Source organism: Panicum hallii, chromosome 6 (genome assembly GCF_002211085.1).
Source record: "Panicum hallii strain FIL2 chromosome 6, PHallii_v3.1, whole genome shotgun sequence".
Lineage (NCBI taxonomy): Eukaryota > Viridiplantae > Streptophyta > Magnoliopsida > Poales > Poaceae > Panicum > Panicum hallii.
The window spans coordinates 2,610,543-2,625,635 of NC_038047.1; the positions used below are offsets into that span (position 1 = coordinate 2,610,543).

The 15,093-nt window shown below is 43.7% G+C and overlaps 2 protein-coding genes and 1 non-coding gene across 7 annotated transcripts; 1 reads left to right on the plus strand and 2 right to left on the minus strand.

Moving 5' to 3' along the window:
• Positions 1 to 37: 37 nt before the first annotated feature.
• LOC112896231 (factor of DNA methylation 5-like) lies at positions 38 to 5,851 on the minus strand. 3 transcript variants are annotated; one of them, XM_025964153.1, is made up of 8 exons: positions 4,285 to 4,518; positions 2,189 to 3,081; positions 1,887 to 2,068; positions 1,681 to 1,770; positions 1,305 to 1,589; positions 943 to 1,152; positions 509 to 763; positions 38 to 410 (listed from the first exon to the last, which is right to left on the minus strand). In XM_025964153.1, exons 1-7 carry the CDS (start codon positions 4,356 to 4,358, stop codon positions 536 to 538), a joined length of 1,962 nt encoding a protein of 653 aa, XP_025819938.1. In that variant the 5' UTR covers positions 4,359 to 4,518; the 3' UTR covers positions 38 to 410; positions 509 to 535. The 3 variants fall into 3 exon arrangements, with proteins under 3 accessions (XP_025819938.1, XP_025819937.1, XP_025819939.1); XM_025964154.1 differs by lacking the exons at positions 38 to 410; positions 4,285 to 4,518 and adding exons at positions 4,986 to 5,115; positions 5,704 to 5,851 and having other exon boundaries at positions 536 to 763; XM_025964152.1 differs by having other exon boundaries at positions 38 to 763.
• Positions 5,852 to 6,213: 362 nt separating this feature from the next.
• Positions 6,214 to 6,286, plus strand: TRNAR-UCU. The gene has a single exon. It is a non-coding gene; the product is annotated as a tRNA-Arg (tRNA).
• Positions 6,287 to 6,828: 542 nt separating this feature from the next.
• Positions 6,829 to 14,986, minus strand: LOC112897796 (general transcription and DNA repair factor IIH subunit TFB1-1-like). 3 transcript variants are annotated; one of them, XM_025966190.1, is made up of 20 exons: positions 14,844 to 14,986; positions 14,238 to 14,316; positions 13,874 to 13,941; positions 13,728 to 13,791; positions 13,194 to 13,332; positions 12,448 to 12,523; positions 12,254 to 12,346; positions 12,069 to 12,113; positions 11,307 to 11,363; positions 10,986 to 11,141; positions 10,828 to 10,893; positions 10,545 to 10,668; positions 9,893 to 9,949; positions 9,694 to 9,815; positions 9,415 to 9,606; positions 8,452 to 8,565; positions 8,280 to 8,357; positions 7,659 to 7,706; positions 7,385 to 7,453; positions 6,829 to 7,246 (listed from the first exon to the last, which is right to left on the minus strand). In XM_025966190.1, exons 1-20 carry the CDS (start codon positions 14,916 to 14,918, stop codon positions 7,166 to 7,168), a joined length of 1,803 nt encoding a protein of 600 aa, XP_025821975.1. In that variant the 5' UTR covers positions 14,919 to 14,986; the 3' UTR covers positions 6,829 to 7,165. The 3 variants fall into 3 exon arrangements, 2 of the variants coding, with proteins under 2 accessions (XP_025821975.1, XP_025821976.1); XM_025966191.1 differs by having other exon boundaries at positions 14,463 to 14,966; XR_003229743.1 differs by lacking the exons at positions 6,829 to 7,246; positions 7,385 to 7,453; positions 7,659 to 7,706 and having other exon boundaries at positions 8,452 to 8,598.
• Positions 14,987 to 15,093: the final 107 nt, after the last annotated feature.

A 15,093-nucleotide genomic window follows, 5' to 3' on the forward strand; every position in this document is an offset into this window, starting at 1 on the left:
GCAACTAGATGCACAATGCTAGTCTAAGGAGGCTGAGAACATCAGATTCAGACTGCTACCATACCATGTACCATTCATGTCACAGGAAAGCACGAAATGCTAAATTTGTTGCAGGAGCGAGATGACACAACGCACATTGGGAGACAGGTCCATACTCTTCCATAGACATGTCACTGACAAAGTGACGGGAGCACCAGGCAAGGTTACAGTTACCGAAGACTCAAAAAGAGAACGTCTGCTCTAGGATATTCTCCAATCTACTTTTTTCGACCAAAAAAAAAGGAACGATAAATAAAGCTACTTGAGCTTGCAGCCGCCAAGCTGAACACAGCTGCAGATTGATCATCTTCAGTAGAAGTAGCGTCTGGACTGGCCGTTGATGCTTGATATATAGTTAGCTACCGAAAGACCTGCTGATACGCAGATCAAGTGATCAACCACTTATTACAAGCACAAGAATGGGAACACTTTCGCGGAGTATTTACTGAATGCGACAAGAACAACAAACCCTAGTTTTTTCCAGCGAGATGTATATCTATCTTCGACGCTTCTGTGCCTTCCATTGCTTCAGGACATGCTGTATGGCTTCGGTTATGCTTGCCTTTCGGTTCTCTTTGTTGTTCCAGAGTTCAGATACCACGTAGCTGCCACTAGCGTTGTACTCATTGATCTCCAGCAATGCTGTAGTCACAGCCTTGTACACGTCTTCACCGAGCTGCTCCTTCAAGCTCACCAGTTTCTCATCCTCGTCATTAATGACTTGCTGAAAAATAACACATCACGTTAGTGTTGCCAATTTTCCATGCTGCCAGACGGCATGTTCTTGGAATGATTGATTATCGCCGTTAGACATGAGATATAAACTATTATTAACATTGATCTTGCTATTGTCAGAAAACTTGGAAAGAAGATATAAATGTGCATTTGTTCCATTGGGCATACCTCTGCCGTTGGGCCTGTGGTCACTATCTTGAAAGGATGCCAATTAGGGTCCTTCAGGTCCTCTTGCCACAACGAGCAAAGTTTAACTGCTTCCATTTCGGCGTTGTCTCCATACCTTTGCTTGCAAGCTAGAAGAAAGGGCTTCTCATCCAGTTCACCCATCCTCTTGATTCTGATGTTGCTACGAGGACCTAATAATTCTGACAAACCCTACGAAATATTCATACAAGCGCTCTCAGCCAGAGTCAAAGGACACTGACACCAAATTTGACGGAACCAACACCTAAATACGATTAACTTCGAAGGAATCAGCATCTAAATAAGGACAGATTTTCTGAAAATATACTGGCATATGACATTACCGTGATCAGCTCTTTCTTTGCATCTTGAATCTCATCATTTGTCATCCTTTCTTTAATAACAAGAGTTTGATTGAGAGCTTCCAGATCTTCCATCTGCTCGATTCTTTCGTTCAGTTCTGCTGTCAGCTCCTCGGAACGTTTCTTCACATCAACACCCTCTCCCTCCATGTGTTTCACCACCTCCAGTTTGCCTTTAAGTTGTTCAATATCTAGCTCCAGCTTTTGCTTTTCATCCACCTGCCTTTCTAACTGCAGTATTTTGTTGAAAGCAGCCTCCTTCTCTTTCTGTTTAATTGTGTACAGTCCAAATCAGCTTTTGGTACATGAGAACTAAAAGAAAACTCAATATCAACAAGAAAAAGAATAGTGTACACACCTTGTGTTTCTCAAGGAGCTTTAGCGCACATTCATCAGCTTTTTGTTGCTCAATTCGAGCCATGTTGAGGGAATCATTTTCGTCAGCATTCTGCAGGGAAATTAGCACCAAAGACAAGTATCACTAAGCATTTCATAACCGGCAAGACTGTGACTGCTATTCAGAAACTTTCTAAAATGTGAAGACATATGGGGATGCATCCATACCTTTTCCCGCTCTTCCTCCAGTTTTCTTCTTTCCATGTCAGTTTGAGCAACCAATTCATTTAGTTGCCAGGATCTCCTTTGGATGTAACTCTCTTTCTCAACTAACTGTTTTCTCAGCTTATCAGTCTCTTGAAAAACTCTCTGTGTATGTTCTCGGGTAGCAGACTCCATATTTCGCATTTCTGTGAAAAGGATAAATAAGTATACAATGAACACGATCATTTTAGAAAAATATAAATGAGTGTAACATTCATACAGCTCTGGCAGGAGACCTTTTTAAAGGTTGAATTCAACAAGTGTACCTTCATTATAACGCTTGTGCAGCAAGTCCCTTTCTTCCATGGCTCTTTGAAGGGAGAGATTCATTTGATTACATTTGCACTCTAGCTCCTGCAGGTACTTGCTTTTAGCAGTAATCTGTTGTGCCAAATTAGCTATGAGATTGTCAGTTTTGCTGGACATCTCCTGTTCCAGATCAGAAACTGTTTTCAGATCACCATTTGCTGATAAGAACACACCAACTGGATCATCTGATTTGTAATCCTCCTCTTTCGCCAGCCATCCAAACACATACTTTCCATGCCGCTTTGTCTCCTTCCAGTCCATTTTACCCAAGCGTTGTGACTTGAAAAAGTTCTGGAATGCTAAGGCATTCTTGAACCCAATCCAGTCCTTGGTGAAGAGGACAATCCCATAACCAGTATACCCATTTGAACCATATACAGCAGTATATCTCAAGGGTTTGAAATCAGCTAACTGCTTCATTAGTATGGCTCCACCCCCCTGCGTTTGTTCGACCGGAACATTTGTGAGGATACCCATCCACGGCCAAACAAACACTTCCTGATCTTTCACTGGCTTTGGAGGGTTACTCAGCGCAAGAGCCTGTCGTGATGGCAATGTGCCTGCTGCATCAGCATGGTCCTCTTTGAGGAGTTTGGCCAGAGCCTGGTGATTTGCCTTAACCTTTGCAGCACGGTTGGATGCGCCCACCCCAACAGCATGCTGAAGCAGCTCATTGTAACGGTAGTCCTGCTTCTTCTTTCCTGGACAGAATGGGCACCTGAACCTGTCACTGGCCAGCCTTGCCACAAGCTTGCCAGACTTCAGGTCCAAGTACGACTTCTCAGCATAGTCATCAATGTCTGTTTCACTTAGTTCTGATGACTCGTCAGAGCTGCACTCCATTGCAGACCTAAGAGATACAGAAATATCGAGATCAGAACATCGCAATGATCACTCAAGCAATGAGTGCTATCTCTTTATTCGATAGGACTGAAATATAAGTCAAGGGGCACTAGCAGTGGTATGCATATGAAAATGTTCAGACACAGAAAAACAACACATGGGACAACAATAGAAGAGGCACTACTGACAACAAACATGTACATTTGCATTGCGCACTAAAGAGTGGAGCCCTTTCTCTGTTCTGTAGCACGTAAGTTTCAAATATGGTGTAAGCATTAACACTGTGTGCGTATACAATGTTCAAACACACCAATGGAACATGAGCACGATTAACTACTGCTGCAGGCATTAGCAATGGTGCACAAATACAATGATCAGACACATCAGATGTAGTAATTAACACATGGATAGCAGAATAACAGTGAAAGATGTATACCCAAGTCAATTAATGATGTAAGCATTGGCTGTTGTGCGCATACACCACGTTCAGACACATCAAAGGAATACTAGATTACAGAACAGTGGCAGTTGTGTAGATGACAGGAAAGTTGTGATTGTGTGCATACACCATGTTCAGACACATCAAAAGGAATACATAGATGGCGGAACAGTGCACGAAGCTTCTGGGTAGAACACGTAAAGTTTGCATTTGCATCACATGACACACACACACAGCATGGGCTACAGGTTCTCTAATCTTATACTTGTAGTCTAGTTCACAGCAGAAAATAGCCTATGTTTATAGCGTAGCCTACGAAGCAGTGGTGCACATATAGACGGTAGATCAACAGCACAAGATGGCAAGATGCATTTCTGGTTAGAAATAGAACATATAAAGTTGCACTTACACAAAATCACACATTCACCCAGATGTTACTACAGATTCTCTAGTGTTCGCAGTAGGAAATTAAAGGCCTGTGTCTACATTACAACAAGCCTTGAAGCAACAGACTTACGTGCTGTGCGTTCATCTTGTGAGGAAAAAGCATACACCCTATAGGAGTCTAGGATAACCAAAAGAAAAATAGCCCAGGTCAAAAACGAAGTTCTAGTCTCATCCACAGACCACAGCATAACGTAACAAGAGCACCAATAATTACAAACAAAAAAAATCCTGGTTAAGTAAATTACGAACTACTCAGCCAAGAACCCCAAAAGGCACCTCTACTGATCAAAGGCCGCGCCCAGCACGCAAGTATGGTGTACCTACCTGCCTCCCGATAACAACCAGCCATCTGAGGCAATTGCGCAAACAGCTCGCGCTCGTGGTAAAAGCAGCGACATCGAGGGCAAAGCCGCAAAGGGACCCGTCCGCAGGCCCCATGGCACCGGGCGCGCTCACGGAACACGTCACCAGCACCATCGGACGACACAGGCATAGGAGCGAGCTCGACGTGAAGCCGCCGCTGCCGACGCAAAACGCCGGCGGCGGCAGCGAGGTGAGGGCCCGGGAAAAGGCAAGGGGGTAACAAATGGCGGAAAACCGAGGGGAATGGGTGGGTGAACTGGGCCGGGAAGGAATGGCTTCTAGGCCCATCTATATGCGGGCTTTGTGCTGGGCCGGAAAATTGTCTCCGGCCTTCCACCCCCCACCCCCCCCCCCCCCTCTCCAGATTCTCTCTCTATTCGACTAGGCCACGGTTGCAAGATCGTGTCAAGAACTCAGGATGGAAGAACACACCCCCAAAAAAATGATGCAAGAACATCCAGCAGAATCAGTACTGGTAGATGGAGACAATGCAAGAACACGCAACAGATCCAAGTAAAGCAAAACACCACGTAAAATTAGAAGACGACGCATCAACAAGGTTCCATTCCCGTGCGATACACTGAGATGCACACATCAAGAAGAGAGAGCATCAGAGAGAACAGAGGGAGAGGGAGAGGGGGCGCTGCAGCTGCTGCACATACCACGTCTGGCGACCGTGGGCCATCGATTGGTCCGATCTGCGCGACGGAGCGCAGCGAAGAGGACGAGGAGGACGAGGGTGATGTCTCCCAGATGAACCGCGCCGGCGATGCGCAATGTACCAAGCAGAGCCTTCACAACAGGGGAGTGGGAGGGAGAGCAGTTAAGTAATCGAGTAGTATTTATGAAGTAGCGAATTAATTCCCCAAATCTGTTGCAGGTAGCACACACTTGTGTGATGAGATCAGAAACGAAACGAGATGAATTTGAGCAGGAAACCAGCCAAGCAGAAAAGCAGGGGAAATTCAAAGGTGCCCAAAAGAAAAGGAAACGAGAGAGAGAGAGAGAGAGAGAGAGAGAGAGAGAGAGAGAGAACCAAGGTGTCAAAACCCCAAAGCTGCGAGCGAGCGGGGCACGGAGGGTGGATCGATGGCGCACGCGTCTGCCATGGCGCCGCGAGGACGCAGAAATCCGAGAGAAACCAAAAAAAAGAAAGAAAGAAAGAAAGAAAAAGCAGCGGGCGAGGCCGATCGACGCAGGTAGACAAGACCACGGGAGAGACGAGCGGTTAGGACGACGACAACGAGAAAGCAAACAACACGGCCACGGCTTTGATGAGCGAGGAAAAAGAAAGGAAGGAAAGAAGAAGGAAGCAGCGGTGCGTTGGGGAGCTGCTGCCGCTGTTGATCGGGCCAGTTGGGTGGCGGCACCACGACTCACCGTCAAGCGCCGCAGGCGGAGATGGATCGCCCGATCGAGCGCCTCCTCGTCGTCCTCCCCGGCGCCGCTTGAGATCGCGCGAGAGAGAGAGTGGCGACGAGGGTTTTCTCTGCCGTTGGCCTCCCTGCCCTTTGGGTTTGTTCCGCGCGACGCTTTTGTGAATTGTGATTTTGTTCTGCTCTGCCCTCCCTGCCCCGGCTGGCCTGCGTACGTGTTTCTCTGGCGACGTGGGCCCAGGGGGCAACGCCTGGCCAGGCCGCGTGGTCCCCGGGTGGGAGAGAAGAGGAGGGTGGGCCCGAGGGAGGGAGATGGCGGTGCTCGTCGCTGTCACGCGAGAAGCCGAACCGGCAGACGGCGGAGCGGCAACCGCAGGAGACGCCACCACCATGCCATATGCTCACCGCGGACACCGGGCAGGCCCGACGCGACGCGGCCAAAGTGCTACTACGCGCGTGGACTACGAGGCGCACCTCCGCTGATGGATTTTTCATGCTGTGAATCCAACACGCGGCGCCCATGGCCTAATGGATAAGGCGTCTGACTTCTAATCAGGCGATTGTGGGTTCGAGTCCCACTGGGCGTGCTATATATAAATCATGTTTTTTTTTTCATCCGTTTTTGCTTTGCCTATTTTTTCTCTACAGATACAGTACATACAGACAACCTTTCCGGCTTTCCCATCTCTGTTCGCAAGCAATCACCGTGGAGGGTGTGGGCCCCTGCCTTACGACAATCCTGCCACCAGCCACCCAGCGGCCAGCGCCAAGGACGCACGGCCCTAGTGCTTAATCCTGTCTCGTCCGGAAACAGCAACCTTTGCCTGTCCATCGATCTTCGATGCCTCGTCGTCTCAAGACCCAAGACACCACAGCGAGCAACGACTGCAAGGTATGGAAAACCCCGCGAGGTGCGCGAGATCGAGATGACAGTTCTATGTTCGTGCGCTCGGCGCAGTATCTTCTGAACCTTTTTTTTTTCTTTTTCAAATCCTAAGTCCATGTCCCTGTGCCAAAAAAAAAAGGAAGAAAGAAAAGGCAGAACGCCACTGATGATTTCATACATGCTGGCTGCTAGCCTAACGGGGGTGGATGGATGTGGATAACATGAAATTCTACCCGGCGGCCATGAAAAGAACGGGAGGAATCAAAATGGCATTAGTTGGTTCTATCTCGAATAGCCAAGAAGGCTGTGTACAACGCGTCCTGGCAAAAATTGGCAGCAGCAGCCGTTACAAGTCACTATTCACTCAGCTATAAACAACACATGAGAGATACATCAATGGTTGGGGTGCAAATTGTAGACGCCTCCAGCAGTTCAAGAGAGAAGGAACAAAATCGCAGAAGCCTCCATAATCGCAGGACCATAGACGGCAACAATGCCGGCTACAGAAGCTCTTCTTGTATATTAGGGCACGGCCGCCCTCTCGTTCCATAAAGGTCAGGTCAGACCGGTCTCCCTAGGCTCAAAATCCGTTGGGTTTGTTCCCGGCCTTCGCCGATTTCTGCTGCTGCTCCAGATCATGGCTGAAGGCAGCGTCCAAGGCCTGCAAGAACAACACATGATCAGTTCGCTGTGCTGCCGTCTCCAAGGGAGAAAACTTCACAGGGATACACGGAGCCTTAGAACTGAGATTCAAACAATGCTCTTTGGTAGATGGTAGTGAGGGGAATGTTTTGAGGACCTGAGTCATTGGTTTTACTAGCCGAGATATCTCATGCCTTACATCAGGCTGCGCTGATTCCTTTATAGCCTGCATGACACAAGTTGCACAACTGACACGTTATTCTCAAGCAACCATTTAACTGAAACCCTTCTGATGACATGGTAACAAGAATACATAGAAAAGGAGCTCAAAGGCAATTCGAATATAAACCCATTTTATATGACAAGGTTTTACAGATTTAAGCAGGGAAGAGGAAGGGAGACAGAGGATAGACGTGCTGACAAAGATTTACCTGCAGCTTTTGATATATCTGTGTCATTGCATCTTTAACTCTTTGAACCTTCAAAACAAGTAGAATAACAACTAAGCAACTGGCATTACAAAGAAATGCATGTCCGCAGTGAAGCTTTGCTTTGCCAGAAAAGAGTATAAAAGCATGATACGGCACACTCAAGCTTCTTTTCAGGATGTTTTAAGTGTTTGACAGAGTGTAACATAGACATCAGTCTTACTGGCTAGTTAGCCTACCAAAACTGGTAACTAAAGTACGCACAAAAACCTTAACAAACTCGGGAATTCCAAACTCACAGTACCCCTACAGATAATATGCTGTACAGCACAATGTTAAAGTGCTATTTTTCAGTGATGGTACTCTACCATATCAATGCAGCATGCAAAATAAACTGAGCTGTTGAAGACATCTAACAGCAGAAACATAAAGGATGTACAATTATAATGCTTCATCTAGTCCTACAGACCGGCTAAGTTTGCACTTATGATGCGAATTCAAGATTTCTTGACATCCTTGGGAGATGAAAAATATAACCACAAAATGATTATAGGCTAAGCAGATAGTACTAATTTCCACCGGAATTGCACTCAGTTTACACTGATAATGACGGGGGAGATATACCTTATTATAAAGGACTGCATTTGTTATTGGATATGATGACCAAAAATGGCGTAGCAATTCCTGGATAGCCGTCCAGTGCTGAGAAAAATAGATAGTTTACAGAGATTCTATCAGCACAAGAGTATCCATACATACAAAATGAATCCAGCCGTGAATAGGTACAGCATCTCACATCCATAAGCTCGTCCTGCGTGTGTTGAGGCACCCGACCAAGGAGACCCTCTTGAGGGTTCTTGAGGTTAAGTCTCCTTGAACGTGAAATCCCTTCGTTCAACTCATTAAGAACCTAGGCCCATACCATTTAGGTAGTTAGGATTTCCTGCTCATGCAATTTAATAGCTTAAGAATAGAGAAGCCACAGTAGCAGTAACACAACATCATGCAAATCATGCATGTGTCGAATTCAAGTCAAGCATTTATAAGTTTCCAGCAGTTCTAAAAAATATGAAGAATAGACTTTACATATTAAGAAATGTGATAGCAATAATTAAGATAGACTGAATCACCAAACAACATAGTTCTTTTTTTTTCTCGTTAAGGAGACCAATAGACCATATGAGTTTAGGGTTGGCTGAGCTCCAGGTCCAAGGTCCATGCAGGATTTAGACTTTGTAGGATAAAATAAAGTGGTTCAAATATCTGGCATGCAAATCCAAAATGACCTCAATTTGCCAACAGCTCCAACTCCAAGAATTCTGAAGCTAGGGATGACCAACTCAAAAAAATTCTTGGAGCTGGAGATCTACAAAACAAACCCTTAGATGCTTCCTAATGGCTACAGTTAACTAATTCTGTTGATCACACCAACATGCGTGCCTTGTTAGTACTGACTTTTGTCCGTTCCCAGTTCACTAGTAGATTGGGAGTGAACCATATTTGCAAGTGCCACAAGTCCTGCATGGTGGTGGACCTCTGAAACTTATAACTGATAGGAACTGATTAAAGGATTTAAGTTGCCTTGCAGTATTCAAAGTACCATTATCCAAGCTATGTCTGTAAATTCCTGTTGATTCAACCACTACCCCCCAACAGTTTATTTAGCTCTGCATCAGCTATTACTAAGAGTCCAATACGCTGAAAGTTTAAACTAAGAAAAAGTAATAATAGAATCAAAGTGTTCAGTAAAATCATTTACCTTAAGAGCCATATCTGACTGAATAACTGGATAGTTCAACTTATTAACTTTAATAGAAGATATTTGATCCGTTAAATGATGGAACGCTTCTTCAGTGCTCAAGCTGCAACTACGGGCTTTTCTTCCATCATTGCTGCCACCTAACGATCTGAGAGCATTTGCTTGTTGGGAATCAAAATACTCCCTAGGATCCTAACAAGAAAAATAAAAGACAAATTAATATATTATTTCCTTTTCTGGCTGGTCCATCTACTATTAAGCCACGAGCACAAGCTTTACCTTTATACAAAGTGGTGCATACGGAACGCTTCGCGGAGCTTGCAGATCCTCTATCTCCGTCATTCTGGCCACCTTCACCAGTCTCTCATGGCTAGAATCATCAACAGAAGTGGAGGGTGGTTCTGCAGTTAACAATTCATCAGCACACCAGGTATTACATGTGAAAAAGGATTTGACTGAATTCCAATGCAATTCTAACCCTTCTTGGACCTTGCAAGGGCTTCCGCTACACTCTTTGCATCAGTCAGCTCCACATCTACAAGACAAACAAAACACAGTATGATCGATTAATGGATTGAAAGATAAGAGTAAAGAATTGGCAGTAAGAAAATGAAGAAACAGAAATGCAACATAACATAGGAATCTGCTCTAACGAGAACAGGAAAGAATACAGTCATACATACAACAGAAAGTTACAGAGCAATTACCACAAAAGATACTGTTTGCAAACCAAACGAATGGTTCAGGCTAGTTGATTTGTATAATCATGAAAGAACTAGTCAGAATAAATGATTCAAATGGTGGCAAACAAAATAATTGAAATCATTTTACTCAGTTGCAGAATAATTATTGATGTTTCTAGGAATTCCTGAGAATCATAGTAGGGCGGAGCTGATTGTTTAGTCATAGGAGAAGAATATGTGTTGTTTCTAAAGAGAGGTACTAGTGGATTAAGCAAAATTTGTCGGGGTCAGCTGACCCCGACGGCAACGCATAGATCCGCCCCTGATCTCAAAGTCATAATTCTGACGTCTCTAACATCATAAGTTTCATAACATGTTTGAGCAATCAATTGTATTTAAGAAAACAAAAGAGACATAACACAGTTTTTCGATTCAGTCTAAAACTACCTGAAGCTATCCCTTCAAGAACAACAGCTGCATGACGATTCAGGTCCTGAGACAGTGTCCTCTTTGCCAACTCACTGTCAGTGTCAAGTGTCTCTTTGCTACCATCACGGAGAATCCCATGATCCTGTGTGTCCAAAGACATAACGATTGAGCAGTAGTTTCAACATAGGATAAGCACTTCACTGTACTATAGAAAGAGCAAGCAAATTTGCTCAACATGAGAAAGTTTAGAAACCACAATTGTCTTGTAGATATAAGAAAATAATAGAAGAAAGAAGCACACCGGAAGATGGATGTAATCATCTCCAGCATCTGCCTCCATGTCTAACGTTGGATCAACTTGTTTTATCTGCAACCAATAATTGAATCATTTCAAAAGAAATGGCTCCAAGCATGGCAACAAAATATGAAGTGCAGCAGCAATAATTGCTAACACCACACCTTCAACTTTGCCTCCTTGGCCAGTATATCATCATTCTTCAGGAAGACAGCTAATTCCTCATCTTCAGCAGCCTCAGCTGTTGCTGCCGCAGTGTTTTTTGTCCTAAGCAGATACTCAGCTCTACAGTATTTTGTCCAAAATTCTTTATCTGTCAACTATCCTCAGAAAAATGTAATAAAATGAGAAGATGATGATAGAATACAGTAGAGTAGAGCATAATAAAAAATCAGCATCCACTCGTAGAGCAATAGGAACATTTTATGCCTGAATCTCCTACAGCACATGCTAAGATATTGATAATATAAAGAGATATGTCTTACCTTTTTGGGAACAAAATCTAAAAATGCTCGACGAACAGCAGGTTTTTCTGCAAAAATCTGTAACATAAAAGGATATAAAGCGTTAACAAGTTAGAAGAAGCATATCTTTAAGACTTTTACATTAACAATTTATTCCAAAACCCAGTTATACAATCGTGTTAATTCAGCACTTGCTTCCGGGAATAATACATGCTTCAGGTATAGTGGAGTATTCTTGGGCAAATAGAGCCCAGTGAAGATTGTCTCCAGAGATAGGAATATGGACTTGCAATTTTGGACCAAGCCTAACCTGAATGGCTAGGGTGCAAGCACAATTTTCAGTGGTCCAGGACTACAACTACCTTTGATCAGGTCTAGTCGACGTCAACCCAATGGAAATTACAATTTCAAGAAGTAAGAATAGCTTAATGAGGGATCCTGGCATCACGCATGAAAGCTACTCCCTCCTCTTTTAATTGACGTTGCTTATAGCTCAAATTTGAGGTAGCCATCATCATATAAAACAGAACAAAGGGAGTATTAAGGAAGCAGTGGAGGTATAGAGTCTGCTACATATTCACACATAGATTGCAAACCATTGAAAGCCTTTAATAACAACAATGTTCAGAAATTCCATAATGCACATATTAAACATAGTTTTTACTTTACAGCATAGTATAGCAAGGTTGCTATTATAACAGTTGAGGAAACAGAAAATGATGCTACCAAACAGTACATACGTATTGGTTCATAATAAAAAGGCAACAGAGTAGAAAGGTATACCTGATGTATCATCTCGGTTGTGAGATTGAAAGTAACCTTGTTTGTCTGAAATGTGCAAGTATAAAAAAAAATAGCTACCATCAGTCATCAGCAAATTCAATGTCTTAGAATAGAACATAACAAATACCATAACATAATATACAATATCCTGGTATAAAAATATGTTCTGTGGCTATGTGACATACCCGACCATCAGCTGATGGCCTAACATCTGACATCGCAGTCTTGAAGCCTGGCCTTTGTTTAGATGCTTTATTTGCTTGATCATCAAGCAAATTCTGCAAAGATCATAACGAAATAATGGTTCGAGTGAAGAAATATAAACTTGTACCGCCCAAAAAAATATTGCAGTAACAATATACAGGATAAGTGAGTTAACCTTTCTTGTTGCCCAAAATTCAGATTCTTGCAGAATATTTCCAAGAACAAACTTCTTATGTAATTTCTGCAATTCACTGTAAAGGGAAACGATACTCAACAGAACTGAGCAATATAATAGTTTGCAGACTTTTCCAACCTATTTTTCTTAACAAAATTATATAACTTCTATAACTCCATATATGTAACATGTTCTGAAAGAGAGACAATCAATAACAATGCTCAAAGTGATTAAAATCAATGGAATGGTAAAAAAAACAAAACAGAAACACCATCAGAGTTATGAAACAGAACAAAATAGAAGAAAAACTATGTGCTTCATTTTAATCCTTAAAAGATGTAACACACACGCTAATCATTTCCGATATGCATCATGCTACCGTACCAGCTTTCTGATGTGACACAGTTTGCAGTTTGCAGCAAAGTTCACCAAAACAAGCAACAGAGACTAGTAAAAGGTGAAACTCTAATACTTTCTTTATCTACAAGACTACAAGAGCATAAGAAAAACCAAATCCATTGTTTACAAAATGAAAAATACTAAAGCTCGCTAATCAGGCAAACATCTGAAAGAATGTAATATTAAGACTACAAGAGCATAAGAAAAACCAAATCCATTGTTTTACAAAATGAAAAATACTAAAGCTCACTAATCAGGCAAACATCTGAAAGAATGTAATATTGAACTATCATCACTACTTCACATTTCTGTAACCGAAAGAAGTAATGTGGGTATATGATTATTACCTGTCTTCTCGCAACAGTTTCACCCGCCGTTCCACTTCAGCAGCACTGAGCTGTTCAAGACCAGCAGAAGCAACTGAGTTTTCAGGAGCCGCAGTTGGTCGGGGGGGCACTACCCCTTGATGTTTGCCTAAAACCCTAGCTGTGAGGAGAATGTATTAAGTTATTGCTGAGTCTTATTGGGCAATAGATGCATGAAACTAAATATGGTAACATTCATGTGAGTCAATGCCATATCAAAGTTTGCACAGCAAATAACCATTAATCCAGATTCCAAATTTCAGTATATTCCTTAAAAATGGTTCTGGTTATGATGTTGATATCTATCTTATGTAGCATTAGCCAATTACTAGGTCTGGAAAGAATGAGGTAACTAGTTGATTTATTATAATTCAAGTGAATGGCATAGGAAATAAGTTTATCTGAGAAAACAACAAAGCATTTCGTGTTACTTTCATTTCATGCCTGCATTAGATTTCTTCCAGAGAAAATATTAAATGTGGCGGAGGCGTTCACAAACTACAAAATGAACATTACCTACAAAGTCTCGACATAGGTCACGGTTACCAACATTGTCAAACTCAAACATGTAGCCTCCACCCTGAGAAAAATACATACGCATCTCATATTAACCTTGACCACAACAAAAGAAAGGCACAGAAAATGCTATAAATTGCTCATACCTTGTCAGAATCTTTTGAAAGATTCAATAATGCTGGTTTGTTACCATCTACTTTGTTGAACTTGTGACCTGGAGCACAGAGGAAGAGAAGCTGTAAAATTACCATGAATCGCACCCGCAACATACATAAAACAAATCCAACTGTTTCAGTATGCATGAAACTCTATCACAGCTTAAATTGCTGTCTTGACTCTAGGAATCATCTATTTCAGGATAAATCATTTAAAATAACCCTGCATTTGTCAGTAGATATGTTCTAGGTATGTGAAGATCAGTTCCACAGTTAATGAGGTATATTTAACTAGATTGTACGCCAAATCACCAGCATAACAACAGAACTTCTATGAACGAAAGAAAGTGCATACCTTTAATGCTTCGGAAATCAACATTGAGCTTCATTGCCGAGCGCGGATCATTAGGGGTGAAAGTGAGCCTATCGTCGTTCTGAAATTGAAAGGACACAGAACTAATCACATTCGGACCCAACGAGGTGTTGCTGAGAAAGGAAACGGAGCATACACAAACGCAAACGGTAATAATCAAACAGGAAACTAAAAAGGCGACCCATTGATACATGAATATGCACCAACGTAACCAATGGTATAGCTCGAAGCACAAATTAGCTTGGTTCATCCCTCCGCATCCGTATGCGGAGAGTAGCCCACAAAGCTACCCCTACTCGGTGGCTCGGATTTCCCAGCACTGATCAGCACAAACCCGCGCGCACCTCCACCTCCACCGATCCAATCAGCGGCAAGTCTCCACCGAGCCCTGGATTCAATTTGCCCCCGCGCCCCCCAGCAGCCGACCAAAACGCCCGCCCACAACAGCGGCGCGTCCCGGAGGCTGCTAGTACCCCCACGCGAGCCGTGCGCGCACGCCAGGAGGAGAGGGAAGGTAAGGAGAGCCGCGCGGCGGGGAGAGAAGGGGAGAGGACGGGTTGGGACTCGGGAGGGGAGGGTGGCGCGCACCATGCGGAGGACGCCCGGGGTGCCGGGGTCCTTGAGCGTGGTCTTGTACTTGGCGCCGATCGTCATCGACCCCATCGCCGCCGCCGCCCGCCTCGCCTTCCGGTCTCGCTCGCCGGCGTCGGAGCAAAGCCGATGGTGCGGAGAAAAAGGGCTTAGGCAACTAGCCTATAGAAGTAGAAAGCAGGCTAATGTGATCATTTCGGCGCGATGGGCTGGGCCGTGGGCCCATGATTCGGTCCAGACTCCAGAA

Excerpts from the sequence above, each read along its gene's own strand:
- LOC112896231 (XM_025964153.1), bottom strand. The coding sequence starts at position 4,358 with ATGTCGCTGCTTTTACCACGAGCGCGAGCTGTTTGCGCAATTGCCTCA. Across the intron at positions 2,069-2,188 it reads GCACAAGCGTTATAATGAAG|AAATGCGAAATATGGAGTCT; the intron begins GTACACTTGTTG and ends TCCTTTTCACAG. Across the intron at positions 764-942 it reads CCACAGGCCCAACGGCAGAG|CAAGTCATTAATGACGAGGA; the intron begins GTATGCCCAATG and ends GTTATTTTTCAG.
- LOC112897796 (XM_025966190.1), bottom strand. The coding sequence starts at position 14,918 with ATGGGGTCGATGACGATCGGCGCCAAGTACAAGACCACGCTCAAGGAC. Across the intron at positions 12,524-13,193 it reads AAACTGTTGCGAGAAGACAG|TGAATTGCAGAAATTACATA; the intron begins GTAATAATCATA and ends TTCCCTTTACAG. Across the intron at positions 8,566-9,414 it reads AGTCAGATATGGCTCTTAAG|GTTCTTAATGAGTTGAACGA; the intron begins GTAAATGATTTT and ends GTATGGGCCTAG.